Source organism: Arachis hypogaea, chromosome 15 (assembly GCF_003086295.3).
Source record: "Arachis hypogaea cultivar Tifrunner chromosome 15, arahy.Tifrunner.gnm2.J5K5, whole genome shotgun sequence".
Classification (NCBI taxonomy): domain Eukaryota; kingdom Viridiplantae; phylum Streptophyta; class Magnoliopsida; order Fabales; family Fabaceae; genus Arachis; species Arachis hypogaea.
In genome coordinates, this window is record NC_092050.1 from 154,045,344 (window position 1) to 154,059,850 (window position 14,507).

At 32.7% G+C, this 14,507-nt stretch overlaps 2 protein-coding genes and 1 pseudogene across 3 annotated transcripts; all 3 read right to left on the reverse strand.

Annotated features, from left to right (window-relative positions):
• Window positions 1-3,745: 3,745 nt before the first annotated feature.
• On the reverse strand, window positions 3,746-5,885 carry LOC112749308 (uncharacterized). The gene is made up of 2 exons (XM_025797564.3): window positions 5,673-5,885; window positions 3,746-5,264 (listed from the first exon to the last, which is right to left on the reverse strand). The coding sequence occupies exons 1-2, from the start codon at window positions 5,734-5,736 to the stop codon at window positions 3,964-3,966; spliced, it is 1,365 nt and encodes a 454-aa protein (XP_025653349.1). The 5' UTR covers window positions 5,737-5,885; the 3' UTR covers window positions 3,746-3,963.
• Window positions 5,886-7,136: 1,251 nt separating this feature from the next.
• LOC112751509 (uncharacterized) lies at window positions 7,137-9,266 on the reverse strand. 2 transcript variants are annotated; one of them, XM_025800665.3, is made up of 2 exons: window positions 9,118-9,259; window positions 7,137-8,974 (listed from the first exon to the last, which is right to left on the reverse strand). In XM_025800665.3, exon 2 carries the CDS (start codon window positions 8,969-8,971, stop codon window positions 7,382-7,384), a length of 1,590 nt encoding a protein of 529 aa, XP_025656450.1. In that variant the 5' UTR covers window positions 8,972-8,974; window positions 9,118-9,259; the 3' UTR covers window positions 7,137-7,381. The 2 variants fall into 2 exon arrangements, with proteins under 2 accessions (XP_025656450.1, XP_025656449.1); XM_025800664.3 differs by having other exon boundaries at window positions 7,137-9,266.
• Window positions 9,267-10,388: 1,122 nt separating this feature from the next.
• Window positions 10,389-13,316, reverse strand: LOC112747254 (probable metal-nicotianamine transporter YSL7; annotated as a pseudogene).
• Between the last annotated feature and the right edge of the window lie 1,191 nt (window positions 13,317-14,507).

Consider the following 14,507-nt stretch of genomic DNA (forward strand, 5'->3'; position numbering starts at 1 on the left):
TCGTGAACTCTACAAAAACATAAAGTACTAGTCAAATTATTAACAATTACAAATACTACTACAAAAAAATCATAATTTTCTAAAAAGAGCAACTAATTAAATAAAATCATGCTAAATTTTTTGTTAATTACGAAATGTAGTCATTGTACCCTAACTTATCAACTAATTACCTATCATTATTAATCATTTATCACCAATAACTCCACAAACAAACATTAAATTAAATCACACCACATACATAGTTACTGAATTTAATTAACGAATAACAATTTTACCAAATCCAATCTACTAAGTAATAATATTTTAACTCCTAAATTTAATTGATTACCTTATCCAAAAGCTAACAAATTTTTGTTATATTTTACAAACTCTAATTCTTAATAAAAAATCCTCTACATTAATCGCCACCCTTAATCTTTCTTTCTTTACTGTTACCAAAAATTTCTATCACTTATACTGTTATAACTTCTAAAATTAATTATGAACGTTAAATAATTAATTATAATTTCTATAATTATTACAAAAATTTCTATACATATATTATTTTTTATTAATCTATAATTGCTCTAACTCAAATATTATGATTGATTAAAATATTCTCCAACCATATTTACATATAATAATAATAATAATAATAATAATAATAATAATAATAATAATAATGTCACTTTTATATATATATATATATATACTCGAAATATTCAGTATATTTATTTTTAAATAATAATGTCACCCTCTTAACTTGAACTACTAACAACAACAATCTTAATTAAATTTCTAGTAATAATCAATAAATTTTTAAATAATAATAATAATAATAATAAGCTAAAACGCTAAGACTACTACACCACGTATGCCGCAACAACAACTAACTATAACTAAAAGTCTAACAACTGTAATTATAATTTTAAATAATAAAATCAATAACGATGATAACATTAAGAATAATAATAATACTGAAGTTGTTATATATCTCCTAAACTACCTCAAACAATAACTATAATTAACTTTTTAACAACATTAATACTGATTTTGAAATATTAAAAAAAATTAATAAATATACTTACATAATCATCATAGCTGAGATAATTTACAATATGATACTCAGGACGATTAACATCTTTATATTTTTTTTTCTTAGGCATTTTGATCTGTTTTGTATGAAGAGGTTGTGTGTGTGTTGTTGAAGGATGAAGAAGAAGAAAGAATGTAGCTGCTGGGTGGGTGGGAATAAATGAAAACGATGGTTTGAGGGACTTTCGGAGGTAGGTGTGGGAAGTAAATACTTCATTGCTGCTTGAGGGGGCACCGTTCTAGGGAGCAAGGGAGCTGTGACGCGTGGAAACCCCTTCACAACTCGGACCCTCCATGTTGTCTTTGCAAGACGGACCGTGCGATTAGCTCCCCCCAACACGCACGGTCCGATTTCGTTCGTCTCTGATCCCACACTGCAGGTAAAGCCTTCCCATAACGCTATGTTGCCCTAACGTCACCTCCATATGAAAATTAATTAGCGAACAGGTTATAAAACTGGTAGAATTGAAGGTTCAATTCAATCGAATATAATAAAATAATATATTTATAATAAATATATATTTTTATTTATTATTTTAAATTGATTAATCGTTAAAAATAAACCGATTTAATCAATTAATCAATCTTTTATTATTTCTTTTTTATTTTAGACCAATTTACTGCCAAACTATTTTTATCTTGAACCGAATTAATTCAATACCAATTTTTGATTAACCGAATTGAACCAATAAATTCAATCCAATTCTTATAACAATGCCAATATGCCAATAGTTGTGTTCATTTCGTTTTATTCCAATCAGTAGTCTAATATACTGTTTAACACTTTAACTTGTATATGTCCATTCTTTTAATGATGTTTTGCTTTCTAATCTTTTTAAAAAAATATAATAGTTAATAAATATATATAAATTAGGGGTCAATCTCACTACTAAAAACTTGATCCAAGATATTATTATAGTAGAATTATTAAAAATATGAAAACAAGCTGGAATATTAATATGTGCTATGTGAAATAGTTGACTTGACTAATATAGCACACAATAATATTGGGGGACTTTGGATTTTTTTTTTTGGTCGGTGGATTAAATAACTCTCAATTTTAGGTACCCCAATGGATTGGACAATCCCTAATATACACAATATATTTACACACTTCTCACATATTTTATTACTTCTTACATATTTTATCACATTTTTTTTTCAATTGCATTCTCTAGAGTTTGAACCCTAGACCTTGAAATGAAAACGGGGGAGAAATACCACTAGAGCCAAGACTCGTTGGCGTGGACTTTGGATTTGAGATGGCAATAGGGAGATATTCAAGTGGACTTGGATTCTTAAAAGTGAGATTATTGTAGAGTTGTAGTGTCTCATTTGATGGCTACAAACCAATGGGAATGGGAATGTAAAACATTGCATGATATTTAGATTATAGGCCAATGATTAAAAAGGTATGTGCCTTTAAATCAATCATCATTGGGGCGTCATTAAGTTATTATTTTTTTTATTTCAATAGAAACATATTTTTTAGAACGTTATGTTTGTTTATTTGGAAGATTATTTTGTACTAAAAACAAAACAAAATTACAAAACTACTAGTATACAAACATTATATTTGAGAAACTAAAACTTCTTATCTTTTGTGGGGACAGAGAAAGGAGGATTTCTTATAATATAAAAATTTGAAAATAAATAAGAATTTTAATTTTTATAGAAAAATTCATCCAAACTAAGTACTAAAAAAGTTAAACCTTACCCTTTCCATTCTTAGCTTCCTTCCTGCTTGGCTGCTCCAAATTTTAAGGTATCTAATAAGAATAACAATTAAAAAAAACGTTGCAAATAAGATTTATTCTTACTGAGGATAAATTACAAAGTACCAAGTAACGTTTACCTTTCCGATGGCAGATGCAACTAAATAATTATTATGCCTGATTGAGCTTGGCCAAATATTTTATCCCAAAAGAACTGAGTTTCAACCTTCTATGCTCAAAAGCCTTTTTTAAATCATATAAATATATTTATTGATTAAAGATTTGATAATATTAAGATATTATATTGTATATTAAGCTAAAAACACAATTAGAATTTTTTTAACGTAATTTCAATCAAAAAATTAATTAAAAACAACAGACAAAATTTAACAAAAATATATTTCACATTAACTTTTAAAGTTTTTATTAAATAATTAAAAAAAATAACATTTAGTTTGACCCCTCGCATCTGACCAATCTAATTCGAGTTATACACAATTACAAGTGAGACCAAGACATCTCATATTTTCAATTACAATTATATCTTGATAATATAGATTTTTTTTACGAGAAAAATATTTTTTACAATATCTCCCAATCGGATAGGACAAACACTCTAGAATATTATACAAACACAGTTAAATATAAGACAAAAATACTATTTGTATACCAAAATCAGCCACCAATGTATTTGTGTATAAATACATGTGTGGCTTATTTATTTTCAATATGTATTTGTATTCTAACATGTATTTTATACTGGTGGTTAACTTTGGTGGCTGATTTTGGTGTACACGTAGAATAGCCCATATCTGGATATTCTATAAAACACACAACAAGAATTAAGAAACGAATCCAATTCAATGCTCACAAACTATCATAAGTTTTACCTTGCTCCGTAAAAACCCACATGAATGAAGCATAAAACAAACTAGACTAGAATAACACAATGCATAACCTTCTCAAGAAAGAGATTCTTACTATGCTGTAGCCAATTTGCAAACAAAGAGGAACATGGAAGTATCAGTTTCATATTGTTCAGAAAGTCCAGACAAACTTATCCCAATCTAAAGCCTCAAAATTAAACAACCAAGTAATACAGAATATGTTATGCAACATCTAAAACATCAAATCCTCGATTCAAATAATGAACTAATAGGTTATATTTATATATTCAAATAATCTTCTGCACAAATTCTTGAAAAGCATTGTGGACAGAGCAGTGACCTATAAGCAATTTCACAGTGGTGGCATCTGCAGAAAAACCTTTGTCTTTCATAATCTGAAGATATTTTATTGACTTCGGAACATCATTTTGTCGCAGTAATCCACGGACGAAGACATTATATGTGCAGGAATTTGGCAGGCAGCCATCCTCTTCCATATTGATCAGTAACTCTTCAGCATTAACCAAAAGTCCTTCCCTACAAAGGCCTTGGATCATTATTGTATAAGTATATACATCAGGCTTCAAGCCTTTTGCTGGCAGACAGGAGAAGAGTTCACGTGCATCATTTAGTTTTCCAGCTTGGCACATCCCATTCATCACCACACTATAAATTACAATACCAAGATCCAAATTATTCTTCTCCATTTCTCTAAATAACGATATTGCATCAGAAGACAAATGGCATTTGAATAGGCCATCCAATAGAATCCCACAGGTCAGTAGATCAGGCTGTTGACCAAACTTGTGCATTGTAAAAAACAATTCTTTAGCAGCTAAAGGTTTACCCACTCTGCAAAATCCACCGATAAGAGTATTCCAAGTCGAATCATTCATATTTAATCCTTTATTGATCATTTCATCCAAGAGATAAATAGCCCAATCAATCCTTTTGATCTTGCACCACCCGTGAATTAATGACGCATAAGTCGTAACGTCTGGTAGGCATCCCTTGTGAACCATGAAATCAAATACTTTCATGGCCTCCTCCATTTGACTTAGGAAACAACAACCAGCAATCATTGAGTTATAGGTAACAACAGTAGGCTCCTTTCCCATTCGAACCATTTGACCAAGTATGGCTCTAGCACTTGAAATCTTTCCCTCCTTACAAAGAGCATCCACTAAAATATTAAAAGTACGCATATCCGGCATAATTCCCTTTTGTTTCCTCTCGCTCAGTAAGGACACAGCCTCTTGCCATCTGTTGAAAGTACACAGTCCTTGAATCAAGCAATTGTAAGTGATAGTATCGGGTTGTAAACCTTTCGTTGTCATTTCGGAGAATAGACTCAAAGCCTCAGAAACCAGCCCATCCTTGCAAAGACTATCCACAATTGTGCTATAACTTGCAACATCAACACTTGGTTTGCGGTTTCTTGTTTCCGTCTTCCTTAGAATGGCAATGGCAGCAGGGGTGTTGCCGATCTTGCACAATCCATTTATAATTGTTCCAAACGTGTGGGAGTCGGGTTGATATCCCAAGTAATCCATGTGGTCAAGAAACCAAATAGCATAATCCACATTGCCTTCAATACAAAGACCATTAACAATGGTGTTAAATGTGACCACATCGGGCTCCAAGCCGATTTTGAACATCATCCCCACGACAGAGAAGGCAAAGGGAGTGTGGTTCAAACGGCACAGACAATTGACGACAATATTGAGTGTATAGATATCAGATTTGAGTCGTAAGGAGAACAAGTGTTTGATTAACGAAATGGCAGCTGTGTAATGCTTCATCTTAACAATAGAGCTAAACAAAAAGTTAAAGTCATTCACGCATGGCAAAGGATTCATGGAAACCATTTTGTCAAAGAGATGCAAAGCAGAATCAAGGTTTTGGAGATTCCTAATAGAATCTACGAGAAGGGGTCTGTCCTTGATGGCATCAATATCAGTGGGAAAAAGGAAGGGTTTGGGATGAGAAAGAGTACCAAATTGAGATTGAGATTGCTGCCGAAAGAAACGCAGAGAAGTTGTGGTTGATGAACGCAACATGAGCGAGGAGTGAATAGTGATGAGGGTTTCTGGGAGATGAAGCAGTCGCCAGTGAGCACACCAACTACGCTCGCCACAATGTTGTGATTACTTGTGAAGTTCATGGCGATTTGTATGGGGAGTGTAAAACATTTTATGTAATTATCTAGTTCTTTTAAGGCATAAATCCATGTGCAGTTGAAGCTCATAGCCAATACTTGTGTCTTTTTTTTTTCAAAGATAGTATCATAGTAAGTTATATTTCATTCATTATTGAAAAATGAAATATAAAGGTATTTAAGTAGGAGAGCATAATAAAATATGGGGATTTCTTAAAATAATATACTAAGGTATTCATCCAATGGTGCATGGTCGAAAAACGAAGAAAAATCTTAAAGAAAAAAAATGATAAATCAAATTGAATGAAACTAATAATTTGTCTAATAGAGATGACAATCTAAATGGAGAGTGTTTTGGATTTCACGGAGCAACTTGACAGAACTTGCTAGTAGAATCTTCAAAAATTAACTGGTTGCGAGCTTTTTAGCAGTTTCGACAAATGATGGCAAGCAATTGACGATTACGGTCATCATTTTTCAACGGGTTAAACATCTCTTTTGATGCAGTCTACCATGTCCAAAAGTTGTTAGGGTTCTGAGGAGAAAGACAGTCACAAACATAACTATGAGACCATACTTCTTTAATTCTAGAGCAATCAATCAAACAATGAGTGATTGTTTCTGTTACTTTATGACAGCAGGGGCATATTGGTGATATATATGGGATGCGGTGGTGAATCTGAGCAAGCACCAGAAGTCAACCATGGAGAGCTTTCCAGATAAATAGCTTAATTTTGTGAGGCAACTTCAACTTCCATAGATCAATCCACAGCTTTTTCTGCAGCATATAATTCGGGCAAAGCTCTAGAGGCGGATGGTAAAATAAATAGCCAATCTGTATCATATTGCTTGGATAAAATCCTGTCTGCAACGTCTTGAAAAAATAATTCTTGAATGAGATTCTGATTCCAATTTCTATTTTCAGTAATTAGATCTTTAACTCTTGGAACCAATTCAGAAATAGTCTATATATTTTTGGCATGTCAGAAATCACCTTTTTTTTTTCCTACGGTATCTTTCAACTTGATAAGATAAGAACTAATTTATCGCAAATTTGACAAAAACTAATTTATTGCAAAGTTTAACTCCATTTAAGAATTTGTCAATAACTAATGGGTTGCTGTATATATGAATGATATATGATTTTACATTATTAAGCTTTGGTTGGTATATGAATAGGCCAGCCTTCTCCAAAAATTAAGAAATGAATCCAATTCAATGCTCACAAACTATCATATCATAAGTTTTACCTTGCTCCGTAAAAATCCACATCAATGAAGCTTGAAACAAACTAGACTAGAATAACACAATGCATAACCTTCTCAAGAAGGACATTCTTGCTCTGCTGTGGCCAATTTACAAACAAAGAGGAACATGGAAGAATCAGTTTCATATTCTTCAGAAAGTCCAGACAAACTTATCCCAATCCAAAGCCTCAAAATTAAACAACCAAATAATACAGAATATATCTACGCACGTAACAACTAAAAGCCTAAAACATCAAATTATCGATTGAAATAATAAACTAATAGGTTATATTGATATATTCAAGTAATTTTCTGCACAAATTCTTGAAAGGCATTCTCTCCGTTGTGGACAGAGAAGTAATCTATAAGCAATTTCACAGTGGTAGCATCTGCGGAAAAACCTTTGTCTTTCATAATCTGAAGACATTTTATTGATTTCGGAACATCATTTTGTCGCAGTAATCCTTGGACGAAGACATTATATGTGCAGGAATTCGGCAGGCAGCCATCCTCTTCCATATTCATTAGTAACTCTTCAGCATCAACCACAAGTCCTTCCCTACATAGACCTTGGATCATTATTGTATAAGTATATACATCACGTTTCAAGCCTTTTGCTGGAAGACAAGAGAAGAGTTCCCACGCATCATTTAGTTTTCCAGCATTGCACATCCCATCGAGCACCACATTGTAAATTTCAATATCAAGATCCAAATTATTCTTCTCTATTTCTCTAAATAATGATATTGCATCAGAAAACAAATGGAATTTGAATAGGCCATCCAATATAATCCGACAGGTCGGTACATTAGGATGTTGACCAAACTTGTGCATTGTAAAAAACAATTCTTTAGCAGCTATCGGTTTCCCCCCTCTGCAAAATCCATCAATAAGGGCAGTCCAAGTAACAACATTCAGATTTAGTCCTTTATTGATCATTTCTTCCAAAAGATAAATAGCCTTGTTAATCCTTTTGATCTTGCACCACCCGTGGATTAACGACGTATAAGTCCTAACATTTGGTAGGCATCCCTTGTGAACCATCAAATCAAATACTTTCTTGGCCTCCTCAATTTGACTTAGTAAACAATAACCAGCAATCATTGAGTTATAGGTGACAACATCAGGCTCCTCGCCCATTCGTACCATCTGACCAAGTATGGCTCTAGCACTGGAAATCTTCCCCTCTTTACAAAGAGCATCCACTAAAATATTAAAAGTATATGTATCCGGCATAATTCCCTTTTGCTTCCTCTCACTGAGTAAAGACGCAGCCTCTTGCCATCTGCTGAAAGTACAGAGTCCTTGAATCAAGCTATTGTAAGTGATAGTATCGGGTTGAAGACCTTTCGTTGTCATTTCGGAGAATAGACTCAAAGCCTCAGATACCAGCCCATCCTTGCAAAGGCTATCCACAATTGTGCTATAACCCGTAACATCAACACTTGGTTTGCACTTTCTTGTTTCTGCCTTCCTTAGAATGCCAATGGCAGCAGGGATTTTGCCAATCTTGCACAATCCATTTATAATTGCTCCAAAGGTGCGGCTGTTGGGTTGATACCCCATGTTATCCATGTGGTCAGCTAACCATATAGCAAGATCCACATTGCCTTCAATACAAAGACCATTAACAATGGCGGTAAATGTGACCACATCGGGCTCCAAGCCGATTTTGAACATCATCCCCACCACAGAGAAGGCAAAGGGAGTGTGATTCAAACGGCACAGACAATTGACAACAATACTGAGAGTAAATGTATCAGATTTGAGTCCTAAGGAGAACACGTGTTTGATTAAAGAAATGGCGACTGTGTAATGCTTCATCTTAACAATAGAGCCAAACAAAAGGTTGAAGTCCTTCACACATGGCAAAGGATTCATGGAAAGCATTTGCTGAAAAAGATGCAAAGCAGGATCAAGGTTTTGGAGATTCCTAATAGAATTAATGAGATAGGTTCCGTCCTTGATGGCATGAATATGAGTGGAATAAGAGAGGGAAGTGCGAAGAAGGAAGGGTTTGGGACGGGAAAGAGTACCTAACTGATTTTGCTGCCAAAAGAGACGCAGAGAAGTTCTAGTTGATGAACGCAACATGAGCGATGATTGATGAGGGTTTCTGCAAGATGAAGTACTCACCAGTGATCACACCTGCTACACTCGCCACAAGGTTCTCAACTCAAGTCCATGGCGGTTTTAAGGTAAAAGTCTAATTATATTTTATATAATCGTTTAATTATATGTATTGTTTTAAATAATTATTCAAATAATTAATATAATATAATTATTTTTGTTAATATATTATTACATAATTAGATACAATTCAAAATTATTTTATACTTATCAAAATTACAAACTTATTTGAGTGTTATTAACTTATTAAGTCATTTTTATTTATTTTTTAGTGTATTGGACAAAATTTTAATAATAAAAATATTTTTAATATTATAAATAAATAAAAAATATTTTTATATCGTTGTATTTAAATATAATTGTTAAACAAAAATATATTTTTTCATGAAATATTTAAATATAAAATTATTTTTATTTTTTTTAAAAAATTAAAAAAATCTTTTTGTAACACCTCACCCAAACAAACTCTAAATACATTTCATTTAAAACTAGAACACTAAATTATTTCGCAAAATAATAAAATTTTTCTAGAAACTTAGGATACCTCTTTTAATTACTCTATCCAAAACATCCTTAATTAATAATTACTTTTTTATTTATTTTTGGTTGCCTACAATATTTTATTTTTTATTTTTATAAATTAAATAAATGTAATAATTACCGAAGTAAATAAACTAATATCTATTAATATTTTTTATTATCTTCAAGGTATTTGAACTCAGGTTTAAGGGTTTGTCGCTGGCCAATGGGTTGCTAAGCGAGATTCGAACCCCCGACACTTGTTTAAGCAGACAAGTGAGCTGACCACTTGACCAACCTAAGTTGATTTACTTTTTTATTTATAGTAAAAAGGTATTTTTAGAATTACAAGTAAATGATAAAAGTTTTAGGGTTTTGTTAGACAATGATTTTTGTGAACAATGGGCTTTAAAATTGGTCCAATAAAGTAAAAAAATACTCCACTATTAGGATAATCATTCACACACCTAATGAATTGAACATCCACCCATTATTAACTATGCATGAGTAAACCGAATCAAAAGGAATAACCATCCAATTAAAAATAATGAACATAATCATCTGCATACCTATTAAACTGAACATCCGACATATATATTGTTCACATTGTTTAGTATTCTTATTGCTTACTTATACTTTTCCAAAGTGTTATGCTTCTACTACAAGTAGTTTTATATATAAATGAAACTGATCTCAAGTTCTCAACTGACCTTGATTTTTTGCTTCAAAGATTTACAAGATGATAATAGCATTTAGCCTTAGCTCCCTAAGAAAGCATCAACCCTCTCATTTGTGGCCCTTGACAAGAACTTCATACAAATAGGTGGCTTAATTCCAGCAAGGGCAAGAACTGAATCTGGCTGAGTCCATATTCCTTCACCACATATCAAACCAGAAGCTACAGCTGCTCCCAAAGTATCTGCTTTGGCCTTGTTAATCTTTTCCCACACAAACAATATCAAACTTCCAACACACATTTCAATGGCAAAGTATGGTCCTATGTAGAAAGGAATGGCCATTGTCATTGGAACTGGTATAAACCTCCCTTTCTTACCCAAGAGATCTTTGATCAAGTTTATTATAATGGCAGAACCAAAGAGAACATAAGAAAGCAATAAGCAATTCTTTGGTAGAATCTTAAAGCCTTATACTCCTAATACTGCCATGTTCCGAAAAACCAATGCATATGGGGCAGGGTATTCACTTGTAACTGTCCCAAGGTCAGGAAATGCATTGTAGAAAATCCAGAAGACACAAGGAGAAACTACACAACCCATGGTTGTACCAATTACTTGGCTTACAAACATGGAGCGAGGCGAAGCAAGGGTGAGGAGCCAGTCTTAAAATCCTGTGTAAGGTCAGAGGCTGTGGAAACAATGTTCATCATCACTCCACAAGATGCAAGGCCAGCTAGAACTCCACCGTGCGACGAACCTGCCCATGCTCCAATTGTGAAGATAGCAATATTTCCATATGTGGATGCCAGTGACCAATCTGTTAGGCCTCAACCATAAGCATTGCAGAATGCCAATGTTGGAGCAGTGAGGTAGATAACAAGTATGTAATACCATTTTAGTTGGTGAAAGATATGGGGCAAAGTGGCTATGGAAATGGCAGCAATAGCAACATAGCCTCCAACTGCGAACCATGTTGGAATCTGATCTTTAAGAAAGAGTTCAGTGCGGCACTGATCATCATAAGATTGCTTAAGACTCAAGGAAGAGTCCTGATCATCAACAGGAAGAACATTTTTCCCTTTGTTTGTGTCGGATATGAGAATACAAACCGAAGAAGGTATGAGTTATCACTTTGAAGAAGTTATATAAACCATCTCTAAGGATCATGCCTATGGATATAAATACCTGAGATCAAGGTGTAAGGTAATCCAATTAGTTGATAGACCTCACTCAATTCCATTGAAAGAATGCTAGTGGGACTAGAGGTTCTTTACAACCGGAAACTTACCCTATAACCTTGGATTCCATGAAGGCTTCCACCACCAAGGTCCTTAGGATACCAATCACCTTCTTTGTTCTCTATGATTGACCACATTATCCCCCAAGAAAAAATTCCTCCAAGGAGCACTGATATATTTATGATGTAGGGGCAAATCATTCCCACTCCAATGTAGGTTACTGAGAAATCAAAGTAAAACCTGAAAACAAGTGGAGATTGGATTAATAACTCTCTAATTGAGGATAGATTATGCAGTTCTCATGTTGAGATAAATAAAATTGATCTAAAATGAAGAGGTGTTAGCAATTAGCATACCTGTTCTGATATGCCTTGAGTCCCAGTGAAGGGAAGGCTTGAAATCCACATTGCTCAGCAGCTGTATAGAACCATTGAAAGAAACCCCAGAAGAAACTGAAACTGAAAAATTTTCCCAATTTCACTTGCTTCCTGAGAAAGAAGAAAAGGACAGGTGATTAATTTTGGAAATTGAACTTTGATGCTGTTATTTCTAGTAAGCTAAAGTCTTTTGAATTGCCTACTTTGCTAGTTTTGCTCCCTGAGGAGTGTGGAAGCTGTTGATGAGATGCGCGGTGGCAGCACCACTTGGATATGTCAACTTGAAGTCAATGATCATAACCTGCAATGAAAACATTAGATGCAAAATTCAATCAAGACAAGAGTAATGGATACTACAATTAATGTTCCAAGAATTAGGCATACCTTTCTTAAAGGTACAACTGAGAAGAGGCCAAGAAAGCTAGCAACAAATAGGAAAGCAATCATCCACCCTAATTTGGGATCCTCAATGAGAATTTTCATTCAGTATTAAAAACAATGATCTGAGATAAGATATAGTATGTTAAAATTTTTTCTGAGTTGTTACTTGAAGCTGATAGAAAACATCAACTTTTTACTCATCTCACCCAAAAAAGTACAAGAAGGCTATTCTATTATAAGCTTTTAGGTTTAGGCATTTTCACATAAACAGTCATTTTAATCAGTGATACTACACAATTAAAATGTTTTAACCAGTGCTATCCATACCAAAACAAAATTATTACACTTGAATACATAAATATTTAGATGTACTCTTAACCTTTCTCTTTGAAGATTTTGCTGTAAAGTTTATCTTATTCAAAAAAAAAAAAAAACACTGAACAAGGGAAATTATCTCACCATTTTATAAGCAATGAAATTAATAGCCAAGGTCAATAATACATAACTTAGTTTGCTTAAAAATGATACTGAAAATTTGAAAATAACTCATTAATTTCTTGTTAATTTTAATGATAAGAAGGACACTGTTAGACTAATCACATATCGAATTTTCAAGGAATGAATGCAATGATGATAGAGTCCAACAACCACTTTAGAAAGAACGTATATCGCTAAAAACTATGCCAGAGGAAGTAACAACACATGTTTGGATGACTGTGTTCTCCTGTATTGTAAAAGGTTGCCTCAACATTCCAAACTTTTCTAAGAACTTAGTCCATGTCTTCAAAAAGAAGAACCCAAGAAGGCCTGCTGAGACGTTCAGCGAAGGTATAATACCGGTTGTGAGGTCGAGCTTCATCACAATGAAGGTGAAGAATAAGCTGAGTGCAATGCTCATGCAAAGGCTCTCGAAGTAAGCTGGTTTCTCCATGATGGCACCACTTTGTGCTGAAACACCCTCTCCACTAAAACCTCCTCTTCTTTTGGCTTCTTGTCATTTTGTTCGAGTTCATTTTCATCATTTGTATGGTCATGAAGAGATTCAAAACGACCCTATCCCGAATCCATTTTTGGCCATTTCTCAGTAGCGACCAAAGGATAGAAGTTGATGAAGAGTGGGAACCAGAGAGAAGAGAAAGGTTGAATTAGTGAATGAATGTAGTTGAATTGATTGAAGTAAATCTCGTTTACATATGCTGCACACTTAATGCTATATATATTACTACATGTTGCAGATGTCAAAAGAGGCAATATATATAACTGGATTAAAGTTTGAATTTCACTTTAGAGAGTAAAGTTTGATCTTCTACCGTTGAATAGTTTCTCTTTCATATTTATTATTGGTCCCACCTATGAAATCAATGGTGAGAGATCACACTTTACTCTCTAAAGTGAAATTCAAACTTTAGAGGATCCAAATCCTATATAACTAAACAGATTCTGTTTTAACAGAATCTTCACTTGGATAAATAGTATTAGTAAGTAAATTATGTCAATTAGTTACTTGTGTTGAACGGAGCCTAATATTAAAAAGCTAGAAGACTAAGAATATATTAAAACACTACCTTCAACTCTGTATTGTTTAGATAGTATAAATTTAAAATGTATACGTGTTGCTTAGAGATATATTATATCATATGTAAATTAATATTAAACTTAGAAATTAATTTGTAAAAAATATTATACAATATATTTATTTAATTTGGCAATTTATATATAATTTAATAATATTATTCTTCAACAAAAAAATACAAAAATATACCATTTTAATATAAATAATAATTGTGCTTAACCGTTACTTTATAACTCAATTGAATAATAATATGAATTAAATTTAACTGATTAAGAAGTTTAAAATTTTGTTTAGTAGCATATCAAAATAATTTAAATTTTATAACAGTTAATGATAAATGATAATTTAAAATAAAAAAATAATTCAAATTTAATAATTATAAAAAGATATACATAAATTAGACTATAAGTAATAAAATTATTCAATTGAAGTTTATTCACCCGATTTCATATAATTATTTTTTATTTTTATGTTTTAAATAGTTACTTTTGTTTTCTTTTTTAATCTTTTTTTAGGTTATATTTAAATACT

What these genes read in the sequence shown, in the direction of transcription:
- LOC112749308 (XM_025797564.3), bottom strand. Translation starts at nt 5,736, where the DNA reads ATGTTGCGTTCATCAACCACAACTTCTCTGCGTTTCTTTCGGCAGCAA. An exon ending in GCAATCTCAATCTCAATTTG is followed by an intron (nt 5,265 to 5,672) that starts GTACTCTTTCTC and finishes TTTGTATTGAAG; the next exon opens with GCAATGTGGATTATGCTATT.
- LOC112751509 (XM_025800664.3), bottom strand. Translation starts at nt 9,175, where the DNA reads ATGTTGCGTTCATCAACTAGAACTTCTCTGCGTCTCTTTTGGCAGCAA.